This window comes from Argentina silus (assembly GCF_951799395.1).
Source record: "Argentina silus genome assembly, chromosome: X".
Taxonomy (NCBI): Eukaryota; Metazoa; Chordata; class Actinopteri; order Argentiniformes; family Argentinidae; genus Argentina; species Argentina silus.
The window spans coordinates 17,118,545-17,131,101 of NC_139653.1; the positions used below are offsets into that span (position 1 = coordinate 17,118,545).

The 12,557-nt window shown below is 41.9% G+C and overlaps 1 protein-coding gene across 1 annotated transcript in view; it reads right to left on the reverse strand.

Annotated features, from left to right (window-relative positions):
* The window catches only part of frya (furry homolog a), a gene marked incomplete at its 5' end in the record, with an annotated part of 74,563 nt that overhangs the window by 41,799 nt on the left and 20,207 nt on the right, over window positions 1-12,557 (reverse strand). The window contains 18 exons of the mRNA XM_083696060.1: window positions 829-997; window positions 1,095-1,241; window positions 1,343-1,599; window positions 1,972-2,143; window positions 2,236-2,335; window positions 2,680-2,834; window positions 3,436-3,546; window positions 4,613-4,773; window positions 5,290-5,462; window positions 5,636-5,727; window positions 6,000-6,057; window positions 6,949-7,073; window positions 9,191-9,383; window positions 9,679-9,938; window positions 10,711-10,797; window positions 10,927-11,109; window positions 11,199-11,454; window positions 12,197-12,304. Coding sequence (XP_083552186.1) covers window positions 829-997; window positions 1,095-1,241; window positions 1,343-1,599; window positions 1,972-2,143; window positions 2,236-2,335; window positions 2,680-2,834; window positions 3,436-3,546; window positions 4,613-4,773; window positions 5,290-5,462; window positions 5,636-5,727; window positions 6,000-6,057; window positions 6,949-7,073; window positions 9,191-9,383; window positions 9,679-9,938; window positions 10,711-10,797; window positions 10,927-11,109; window positions 11,199-11,454; window positions 12,197-12,304 — 2,807 coding nt within the window. The remainder of the gene's footprint in view (window positions 1-828; window positions 998-1,094; window positions 1,242-1,342; window positions 1,600-1,971; window positions 2,144-2,235; window positions 2,336-2,679; window positions 2,835-3,435; window positions 3,547-4,612; window positions 4,774-5,289; window positions 5,463-5,635; window positions 5,728-5,999; window positions 6,058-6,948; window positions 7,074-9,190; window positions 9,384-9,678; window positions 9,939-10,710; window positions 10,798-10,926; window positions 11,110-11,198; window positions 11,455-12,196; window positions 12,305-12,557) is intronic.

Genomic DNA, 12,557 nt, shown 5'->3' on the forward strand with positions numbered 1-12,557 from the left:
AGCATCGTTTAAATGCCACAACCTACCTGAGTATTGTTGCTGACCATGTCCATCCCTTTATGACCACAGTGTACCCATCTTCTGATGGCTACTTCCAGCAGGATAACGCGCCATGTCACAAAACTCACATCATCTCAAACTGGTTTCTTGAACATGACTATGAGTTCACTGTACTCCAATGGCCTCCACAGTCACCAGATCTCAATCCAATAGAGCACCTTTGGGATGTGGTGGAACGGGAGATTTGTATCATGGATGTGCAGACGACAAATCTGCAGCAACTGCGTGATGCTATCATGTCAATACGGACCAAAATCTCTGAGGAATGTTTCCAGCACCTTATTGAATCTGTGCCACAAAGAATTAAGGCAGTTCTGAAGGCAAAAGGGGGTCCAACCCGGTACTAGCAAGGTGTACCTAATAAAGTGGCCGGTGAGTGTATAGTGATATATAGCTGTTGACTCTTGAATAATATAATGTATAAATGCCTCATGAGTTCTACTGTCTTAGCCCATCAGAACCTAAAGTATATGCTTATTTAGCTGCATTGTTTTTAAACAATGTGATTGTAAACAAACACTGTATAGCTTTAACACATGCTTAAAACTATAATTTCTATCTCAGGGAGGGTCAGTCCTTCCATCTATAGCGCAGTCTAAGAATTTGAGAGTGGTTACATTTCTGCAGCCCCATCCCTCTGCCGTTTACCAAAAAAATGGCAGCGAGACTGCTTTGTTGAATCCTAGATTGCCCCTTTAATGATGAGAAACAAAAAGCTAGGATATAAATCAAATGTGATTTTCAGTTTTTAAAAGTGAAGAGCTGTACCTGAGGCAACTGTAGAGGTCTTACTGGTGGCAGCCAAGCGGTAGAAGGGGGGGTTATCACAATGCTGCACCACTGGGTTGACTGGGTCTGTCTGCTGCAGCTCAAACAGGAGCTCCTCCATGGTCTGAATGGTGTTGTTCCGACACAGGTAGATGACCACCTTTTTAATCTGAGCAATGAGACCAGAGAAAAACACTTAGAATCAGGACCAACTGCCTGAGAACAGTCTCAACAGTCCTTCCATTGCTCTGATGATTCACACTCACGTAAGGCAGCAGGGTTGTGTCACTGCTCACACCACATAGGCTGATGAGGAACTGGAGGGTCGTTCTCAAGTTGTTGCTCCACTTGTCGTTACTGACTAGAGCATTCCAGGCATTCTCCGTCTCTGGTCCAGGTACATCATCCCCATACTGACAGGAGAGCATAAACAACAGGGTAAGCCACATCAGTTGATAACATGGCATAGAGAAAAAGAATTGCATTTCAACCAGTATTTGCAACTGTGCTCCACCTTGGCAGTCATGAACATGAGGTTGTTGAGGACCAGAGAAGTGGCCTGTAGCGAACCCCAGCCAGTGCCTCTGAGCTGGTGGAAATGCCCTATGCTGTTGGCCCGACCAGCAGCCTCCTCGTCAGGGGTGGAGGGGCTGGAGACTGGGGGCAACAAGCCACTGTCCATCAGCTCAATGTTATTGAGCCAAGGCAGGAGGTAGGTGAGCATAATCTGACGCCCATTGGGATGGGTGGTGGGAAATCTCTGACTAACCTCTAGAGAAGAGAGAGAGAAAGAGAGAGAGAGAAAAAAAAAAAAGAAGTAATAAGCTTCAGAGGCAGCTGCAGCCTGACTCTGCCATATGGGAATATGTTAAAATATTCAGTCTCCATCAGTTCTGAACAATTCTGGATCAGTGTATTTGTCCAAGTTAAACTGAGAGTCAGTCCCCCCGAGTTTTCACAGCTATTCAGGGATGGAGTTTTGAGTGGGGGGCTCCATTCTATCACAAGACATTTAATAGGAAGCCAAATGAATATGACATGTGAGAGCTGAGGAATGACTAATTGAATACCGACCAAACACACAGAGACAACCAGACACTCATCCTGGTGCATGCATACACAGATATACATGGATGCAGCTACCTGAGAATAGAGACAAAGTGAGTTCAGGGTACATCCTGGCCAGCTGGTTGGAGAGCTGGGGCAGAGAGACACTATAGAGAGGTGGCAGGGGACCATGAGTGCCATAGAGGATACTACTTGGCTTCTGCTCTGCAACCCTCTTAGAGTACACAAACAGCTTAGCCTCAAGAATCTGTTTAAAAAGAAAAGACATATGCTCTTTACTCAAGGATATAATCAACTAGAATAACGTAAGCATTTCATTACAGAGGTTCTTCCCTTTACCTGCATTAGCTGCATTGAGATTTCATAGATCTCTCTGTTGGTGTCTGATGCCTTGAAGAGCACCAAATTCAACAAAGTCACTATGTCACAGGGGTAGTTTCTGCAAGTAAGTGATAACCAAAAAGATTATTTCAGTAATTATGATTCAGTATTTGTAGCTGTAGGACAATAAAGGTTGGGTTATGTTATACAGTCAAGACAATGTATCCGTCACATTTAAAAAGTGGGGAGACAAAAACTTCACATACCATACCATGATGCTGAGACTTGTGTTTGTGCAAATACTACTATTGGACTATTGGAACTCCACAAAGAGAAAGGTTTCCATGTGTACAATTCTGTATCTGATCAGTCAAAGCCATTAACCAATTACTATATTTAGTGAACTGACACAGGTATCAATATTGCCACACCAATGGGAAACAATGAAAAAAACATGTATACCTGCTGCCACATACAGTGGCGATAGCTTTAAAGCAGCCTGAAGCAAGCTGGTAGGAGCCTGTGAAGCAGCGATCCACTGCCCAGTTGAACAGGTTGACCTGGTCAGCATTGAGCTCCAGGAGCAGGATGACCACTTCACAGCCAAGCTGGTGCACCTAGGTACACAAGACATAGATCAGAAAGAAGGAACACCCAAAACACTTTCACTCTCCTAAAATATCCTTAGGAAATAAAAAGGATTCCCATGATTCAATATTTCAGTCTAAAGATTTTCCAAGATACATCCATTAAGTAAGATGAATGTCTTTGGGGAGCAAAGGTGTCCTGGTTAAAGCCTTGAGGAGGAATAGCTTGAATGGATACTAGAAGCTATAGCTTTGTCATAGCAGGGCATAATGAATTACATTTTCTGGACAATCTGCCAAGTTATTACTGTTTAATCCAAGGCCATATATTTTAAACAAGTTGAAAGTTAACTTTGCCATGGATAAAGAATTAACAAGTAAAAAAAAGAAATATACAAAGACAGGTGCTTAATCTTGTGAGAGTCACAGTAAATTGAAATATTATTTAGCAAATTTACTCTGAAACAAAAGGTATCCTTCACTCCTGGCCAGTACCAGGAAAAAACAATGGGGAGCAGTTGGCAGCAGTGAACCTTGTTTTCACTGAGCCAACCTAAGCAAACTATCAGAGGGCTATTTGGGTCAGTGCTTTGTTTAAATGCACCACTGTGATAAATGATTGGCCACATACCCGCAGATCCTGGCAAGCTAATATATTATCCAGCCACTTATAGAGGTATCCATCTGGAGAGAGGCCAACGTTGTCAAACACAGGCCCACAGCACAGCACAGCAGACATAGCCTGTAAAGACAAACAGTATGACACAAATCCCCCTCAATTAGAGGATGATTTCAGGCACCTATTATATCATGGAGATTACTTGTTCATTACTTTTTTGTCCTTTATGAAAAAAGATACCCAACGGTATGAATTGCAGTCTTGTTATACAGGACACATGGTATATGCACTCATGACAAAAAGAGTGAAAAAGCTCACATGCTCAAACAGTATTATGTTATGCATTATGTTTTCAGTGCTTGGACCTGACTGAAATGACATACTTTCTACAATAGCAGCAGCACCACACATGATCAGTTTACAGTGCCATTCCAATATTGAATGCACATCATGGGCAGCTCAAACTACCTGGAAACAACAGACTGACTTCAAAGCCTGTTTCGACAATGAGGTGAGAACAACTGGTACAGAGGCTAATGGATATTCCCAGAAACTCTCCTTCCAGTATAGGCACCCCAGTCTGACTCTTTGTTTGCAGTGATCAGTCAGCAATGCTGATCATCTTAAAGGATGTTTCTCCAGCCAAGACATAGAGCAAACAAAGTAAGTCAACTAGACTGGAATGTCACCAACATGGCTTTGTAAGCAGCATCACATTTATAACCTTCAATTGCTCAGAAACAACACAGTCTATGTTGGCAATACTGACAAGGGTTGGATTCCGGCTGTAAATTAGGGTTCTAACTCCACTGTATATTAGACTTGAGGGATAAAGTTAGAAAATGGTAAGTGTTTGTCTGGAGTCAAAATTAGCCACAGCTGGCATAAGTTTAAATTTTCTCTCACCACCTTAATTGCATCGTAGAAAATAAAGAATAAAAAAAAAAAACATCAGATTAATAAACTAAGGAACAAATTAATCAACAATTGTTTAAAATCGACTGACAGCCCTAGATAAAACCAATGCATTCCTGCTATAAAAACCTTAATCAGAGTTCACACATGTTTTACATTCTAACTGTAGTAGAACAAGGCAAAACTCGAATGTGGACAAACATTAACCTCAATCCTGAGCCAAGAGGGAGAGGTTTCTGGAGTTCAGAGGAAGTGGACTGGAGAGCAGGTGTACCTTGAGGGCGCAGTACTGGTATCTTGTGATCTGGTGATTCCTGTCGCTATAGCGATCCAGAGGAGTGAACATGACGCTGAAGGGACCAGCCCATTGGCTGAAGAGTATGAAGAGGTGATGCCGCAGGCTTTGCTGAGGGAATAGGAAGCGTCGGTGGTGCACTGGGGAAGTTAGACAAGTTAGTGCCCCCTTGGAACAGTGAACATAGTATGCATTAGAACTACTGAGGCATTACACATGGATACTTAAAGAGTGACTGATAGCACGTTTTCTGAGGGTAATGGAATTAGATCCTTGGTTAGCAATTTCTCATCAACCTGTATAGAAATCTAGCAACTCATGAGTCATCACCTGCCCAAGCGTTTTCCCTATTTAAGCTGCACTATTTTCGGATCTACTTCCCTTGGGATGTGTCCAAATCAAGATCAACATCAAGTGTCCTGTATCCTATTGGCTTTATCAACCCTAGCACAACCTGTTTTATCACTCATAATCCACCAAAACGTTCAATAGGATATTTTCTATGGTGGATTATTCTGGACAGGTGCAAGGGGGAACCCAAAACACATCAACTCTTTTAAAAGCAATTAAGTATAATTACAGATGTATCATTGTGAAACTATTGACAGACCATTGTCCCTACTGGGGGCAGGGTTTAAAGTTTTAATTTCACTTACCCGGGACACATTGAATGAGGTTGGCCACCATGGCACTGAAATGAGCTCGGATGTCCTTGAGGATCTCCACATCTTTATCATTCTCAACTTCCAGATGCATCCGGGTCAGATCCACATACTCTAGGAACAGGGCGCCCAGGGCCAGGGTGTCACGTTCCAGAGCCCCATTAGTGCTGTGGGTAAGGTGATGGTCAAGAGACAGAAATACAGAGAGAGAAATAGAAGAGTTTATGTCTATCTTCCAACAGTAGTCTTGAATGTGTTATGAATCTCTAAAAGAGGACAGATGTATCCTCAGGGCCTCTGCTCCCTCTATGTGGGAAATGTCAATAAGTTAGACACTAACCTGTCACTGATAACACCAGCGTCGGCCAGAAGCTCAAAGACCCGCAGCAGCTGCAGTCTCAAGAGGTCTCTCCGCTCACGGCGCTTCTTGTTCTGGGACATACAGAAAGGGGGATCCATCAGAAAAGAGCTGCTCACATTACCCCCAGTGTGCTATGTAAATACAGTAGGCCAACTTTATGTGTATGTACTGTACTGTACTTTGTATTGTGTTTACTGTGTATGTTGAATATTGATATGGTAAGTAAAAATAGATTTTGACAATAAAATGTATCTACTTGAAACAGTGGTTATACATTGTAGGTAACACTGTAACATACAGTTATTGAGAATGCAATGACTGTAAGATCATGTGCACAACCCACCTCAGGTCTCCTTTCCAATGCCTCCTTCATTAAAGGATGCAGTTCCTCTACCAGTTCCCTGTACATGAAATAAATCATGACAATTAACAGAATAGGAACTGTAGGATATTCAGAGCAAAAACTAAATGATGATGTTTGAATACCAACAAAAAAAATCTGAGTTGTGGTAGATTAAGCCTTAAAGTGTTTTTTTGTTTTTCACAAATGATATTTCCTCTCCAAGACAAGGGTATTTAGGACATACAGTACCAGTCAAAAGTTTGGACACACCTTGCCAAGAGTGTGCAAAGCTGTCATCAAAGCAAAAGGTGGCTACTTTGAAGAATCTAAAATCTAAAACATATTCTGGTTTGTTTAACACTTTTTTGTTTACTACATAATTCCATATGTGTTCCTTCATAGTTTTGATGTCTTCAATATTAATCTACAATGTAGAAAATAATAAAAAATAAAGAAAAAACATTGAATGAGAAGGGGTGTCCAAACTTTTGACTGGTACTATATCTAAAACTACCAGGAAAAAATAGATGGGACATACAGTATCCAAACAGAAAAAGGCCTGAATGCACCACTCAACCATAATCTCTTAATCATCTCTCTTTAAATCCCCACAAATGCAGAACAAATGTGTAATTATGAGGCAAGCAGCACATTGTGTCATTACTTCCTTTTCAGTGATATGGCCTGTTATGAATTATTCCCGTCAAGCTTCCAAAGCTTCGTTTTAAGCGAATACAAGAGCAGGACACATTAATAAATAAGACATCTATGCTGTTGCTTCATCTAGTTATGAAAGGAATGTGTGAATCACTCAGATATTATCTCAAGAATCACATAGTGAAAATTCTCAAAAACACACAGCCAGGAAAAGTAAGTCCTAAACTCATTGTGAGCCATTCTATTGAATTCCTTATGAACCAAATACATTGTAGAAACATAGCTTAAGTACCTGAAGACCAAGGAGTTAGTGCGGCCAAAGCCCAGCACCAAAGACTCGGTGAGCTCGATGCTCTCTGCCCTCATCAGTGGGACCAGCTGTTTCAGGAGCCAAGCCACAGAGGGGGATCCAATCACCTGATACACCAAACAGTTAGTTATGTATCTATTTGTCTCAATTGCCAAGACTCATGGGCTCTACTCATGACCCTGGCAAACGTTGTATGTGAAATGGCCAATATATATCATAGACCAATATACAGTCATGAGAAAAAATATTAAGTTATTCTCTTAAAAATATGGACATATCAATATGTTATCTTCTTTCTAACAATGTCTATAGATAAAGGGGATGTAATTGAACAAAAAACTATGAAAATGTAACTTTGTAATCATTTATTTAACGAAAAATTAACAATAATGCCAATTCCTACTGAGGAAAAAGTTAGGACACCCTATGCCCTAATAGCTAGTATTGCCCCCCTTGGCTGAAATAACCTCAATTAGACGTTTCTTATAACTGTCTACAAGTCTCTGACATCGATTGGGAGAAAGTTTTTCCCACTCCTCCTTGCAGAATTCTTTCAGCTGTGTGATGTTCGAGGGGTGTCTTGCATGCACAGCCAGTTTCAAATCAATCCACAGCATCTCAATAGGATTAAGATCTGGGCTTTGACTTGGCCATTCCAGAACTCTCAATTTTTTTTCTTGAGCCATTCCTTGGTAGATTTACTGGAATGTTTTGGGTCATTGTCATGTTGCATGGTCCACATCCGCTTCAGCTTCAACTTTCGAACAGATGGTCTCACATTTTCCTCAAGCATCCTCTGATACAATACAGAATTCATAGTGGATTCTATGATGGTGAGCTGACCAGGCCCTGCTGCAGAAAAGCAGCCCCAAACCATGACATTTCCACCCCCATGCTTCACAGTTGGTATGAGGTTCTTGTTCTCAAATGCTGTCTTGGTTTTGCGCCAAACATGTCTACTCTTACTGTGCCCAAATAGTTCAACTTTGGATTCATCTGTCCAAAGCACATTGTTCCAGAAGTTCTGGTCTTTCTCTAGGTGTTCTCTGGCTAACTTTAGCCTTGCCCTGATGGGTTTTTTTGACAGCAGGGGTTTCCTCCTTGCACACCTCCCATGTAATGCAAACTTGTTCAGTCTCTTTCTTATGGTGGATGCATGTACTTTGACATCAATTGTGGCAAGAGATACCTGTAGGTCCCGTGATGACATTCTGGGATTGTTGGAGACTTCTTGAAGCATCTTTCGGTCAGCTCTTGGGCTGAACTTGCTTGGGCGGCCTGACCTGGCCATGTTGGTGGTGGTTTTAAATGTTCTCCACTTGTAAATTATTTTCCGGACAGTGGAATGGCCAATTTCGAATAGTTTGGAGATCTTTTTATATCCCTTCCCAGACTCATATGCATCTACAATTTTTCTTCTGAAGGCCTCAGAGAGCTCTTTTGATCTCGCCATGGTGATGCAACTCACTTCAACAATCAAGAGCAAACCAAACTAAATATCTGAGGCTTAAATAGGACAGGCTCCTCCAAAATCCTCTGTAACGATGTTCTAATCATTTGCACCTGATGTGGTGCTCTTTATTATAATTTTAGGCATTTTAAGTGGAACTAAATGTGGGGGTGTCCTAACTTTTTCCTCACAAGAAGATTGCATTTCTATTAATTACATTTTACCAATCATTTTTTAAATAATTTGTTTCAGTTGTATTTGTTTAGTTATATTACCTCAATTTTTCAATATTGTTCAAATGAATATCAAATGTCCATATGTTTGAATATGTTGAAGAAGACAAAGGTTTTCATAGGGTGTCCTAATTTTTTCTCATGACTGTATATAGTCAATATCCATGTACTGAAGGGTTAAAGAACCATTTTGTAATTTCTAAAAAAAAAAAATTGAGTCTTCAGGTGCAGTTACTTTGTTAGGAGGAGAAGTTTCCCTAGGTTACCGACTACTGGTTTGAGGCACTGGATTTGGGGCACAATAGCAATTTTCTCACCTAAGTGGATCAGACTATCTGCAGAAGCTCTAACATATATACCGTTATTTCTTATTTGGGAATAAGGATCTATACATTTCAGAATAAACTAGCTGTCATGAAGCATTGTTTTCAGATCGTGTCCATGTACTGTAATGCCAGCTTGTCAACAGCTTATGAACAAACCTGATCTGAGAGAGACAAAGCTCTGAGACAGTTAATATGGCTTTGAAAGAGGGAGGCACCTTGTTGTCATAGCTGACACTGCCGTCAGGCGTGGTGGCCATGATCTCAGGTGTAGATGCTCTCAGGTGGCCTGGGCTCATGATACTGGGCTTGGCCACTCCAAAGCACAGGATCAGGTAATTCCTCAACAGGGTCACATAATTGTCGCATCCACTGCCGGAGGTGCTGGTCTTCTTAGCATACACTGGGTTACTGTTAAAGGGCAAACAGTAAAGAAGAGCAGACAAAGAGAAAACAGCAAATATTGATCAAACTTAATCTCAAGTGGATGCTCATAATCATAACACAGAAGAGTTATGGGGAAATTGAGTCTAGTGTAATGAAGTAGAAACTGTGTCAGTTGAGTTGAGTTCTTACAGTAGCTGAAATAGAAGTGATAAGTAGGGATGGAGGGAAGGTAAAGAAAGCTGCAGAGGTGTTTATGAGCAAGTGTAAATGCTGCACCCCCTGGCCTTCCTGTGGTGTTGAAGGTATGAGTAGCACTTACTTGGGGTCTACCAGGGGCATGAGGAGCTGCATGCGAGTAAAGGCGTAGGGCCAGGCGTAGCTCAGTGCTGTGGGGCAGTGCTTAGACAGGTTGTCCTGACGGAGGAGGCTGTACAGACACAGCACCCAGGGGTCCTTCACAGACTGGGCAAAGATCCACACGTGAGAGGGGCTTCTGATATCATAGTGACTGTTAACCAGCACAGCATTCCACTCCACCAGCCACTGCAGGTCCTCGTGATGACCCAGTGGCAATGTGCCCTAAGGAGAGGACACAGTAAGGTAAGGGTCAAAGGTTGTGATTAAAGGAAACTTCTGCTACTAGCTCATCCTGCTACTCAGCTCAAAATTAAAGGAGGCTAGATCTGAAAATGTTTCACAAAGGTAAGAAATGCCAATGGACTAGGTGAGAAAATGTAGATATACAAATGTAGATACATACTGTATTAATTAATTAACAGAGGGTTCATGTATATTATAATAACTAAACTTGCTAATAAGATATTCTAAATTCTAATGAAGACAATCAAATGAGAAGTGTGAAGGGGATAATCGACCTGGTCACAACAAATTTTACTCAGCTGTGTCGTTTTGGCATTTGTGTCATTTCTTTATCATGTTAATGGTATGAATCAGAGGGCTATCAGCTGTTTGATTTCAAGCTGTAATTGATTCTGCTATTTTAGAGAATCAGGTGGACTGTCTGTCCCCAAAGCAATGGGCACTTTATCATTAGCGAAGTACATTTTACCACACATTGCTAAACTGATCAATGAAACAGACAACGGCAGTTGCCAACAGTAACTTCAGTATGTGGAGCAGACAGCTAATATGCATCCTAAATCACTGTCTGGAAATCAAGTCAAGAGAAATGCAACAGAAAATAAATGTATTACATACAGTAGGCAAGCGGAATGCAGTCAGATTCCCACAAACACTACTGTGCAAATAATACACAGTGAGGCCTTCAGTTACCCCCTCCCCAGAAAACCTGTCGGGGCTAAACCACAAAGTCAAACAAAGAATAACTCACCGTATCAGATACTGCCACATGGACAAAACTCTCCAGAACCGCAGGACTGAGCTGGTCCATAATCTCAATCATGGGTTTGTCATCGTCCTGCAGAACACACAAAACCTGCCAGATTCAACACAATCATGTCCAACATACTGTATAGTAACTGGCATCCAGTTTGTTTCCAGTTTATTAATTTTCCAGTCCTAACCCCCTGATCATCCCCATTCTCACCTCAGCCTGTCCCATGGCCAGGAAGAGGCTTCGGATCTCCTTAAGGATGGAGATGGCCAGTTTGCGGGTCCCCAGCTGACAGGAACAGAGCAGTACCAGGGCCAATCCCTCTATAGCATGTAGCACAGTGGCGTGAGGACTGCGCTCTACAGGGACTCTGTGACTGGACCCTGTCTGCAGCAGCTGGAACACACATAATGACACACTCGAAACAACTGCACTGAGAATAATGCTCACTGTTGGGCATGACTAACTTTTTTTTTTCTGCGTACCTCTGCAGACTGTATCTTGCCGGTGTCATAACTCTTGCCCGGGGTGAGTAGGGCCAGTTTCCACTGGGTAAGCAGTTGCAGCAGCAGCTTGAGGGAGGTGTCTAGCAGGCCCTGGTGGGTGTCCTGGACCTCACGCAGCAGGAAGTTAGTATAGCCGAACAGGACGTCATCACGCCAGTCTGAGAAGTCCAACAACAGACTCTGCAGGGAGTTCTGGGCAATGAGACGCAGCTCATCGTCCATGTGGATAGTCAGTCTAGAGAAGAATAGGAACACGCACAAATCCACTTTGTAAGATTACCAATACACACACTGTACTGTACTGTATACAAGCTCTGTAAATGAAAATGTCTCACAGGAAAAAAATCACTCTACACTCTCTACTAATGGGAGAGAAATAATCCCCACCACTTAACTCTGATTCACTAAATGTTTCCTTATGACTTCCCTACTGTGTGGACCACTATATTTCACAAGAGGGGAAACAAATGAATCCCAGTCATGTAAGATAGGAACAGTTTCTGACCCTTTAATGGCTTAAAGGGATCGAGTTCGAATAATGTATGTTTATGCTTGTAACAGTGGACATAACTAATTGTTTTCATATCAACATGTGTGTATAGCCCACAATGATATGAGATGGCTGTAGAATTACAGTTTGAAGTAATCATACGCATAGCATACAGGTGATCCCATTCATGTACACTGGTATGGCTAAATGCTAGCCCCGGAGTCATGGAATGGAAATATGACCGAACAAAGTATCTGGATGAGCCTACAAAACTCAAAGGAAGTGGAAAATGAGGTCTAAAAGGTCTAATCGAAAAACCTGAACTATCCCTTTAAGCATGAAAAATTACATCTAATTCGCTAAATCCCCTGGTCAGATAGCGAGTATCCAAGCCTTTAAATTGTGCGTAGGTGGGATCATGTTAAAAGAGATTTCAGGAAACTTAATGATTGGTCCATTCTTTAGTTACTTTCCCACACACACTCACCGAGAGAGCAGGTCTATGAGCTCTGGCTTGGACATGCCATCCGGCAGGATGCGAGGGATGGCAGCAACACATGTCCTGAACAGGTCAATCTTCGGCTTCCTCTCTCCTCTACCAGAGAAACTCAGGGTCAGGTCTGAACTAAAGCGCAACTGCCTGGTTTTCACTTTTCATTAGGTATGCCATGTACAATGTATAATGCCTAGTAGTAACAATGAAAAAATTCAATTGTGACAACCAAATCAGCTACACCATGAGATGTTCTCTGAGGAGAATAGATTTCATCACCAATTAAGACACAACAGGCCAGGATAGCTCTCTGGCAAGAGCAATACATGTCCTAATTAATGACTAAGACGTGTTG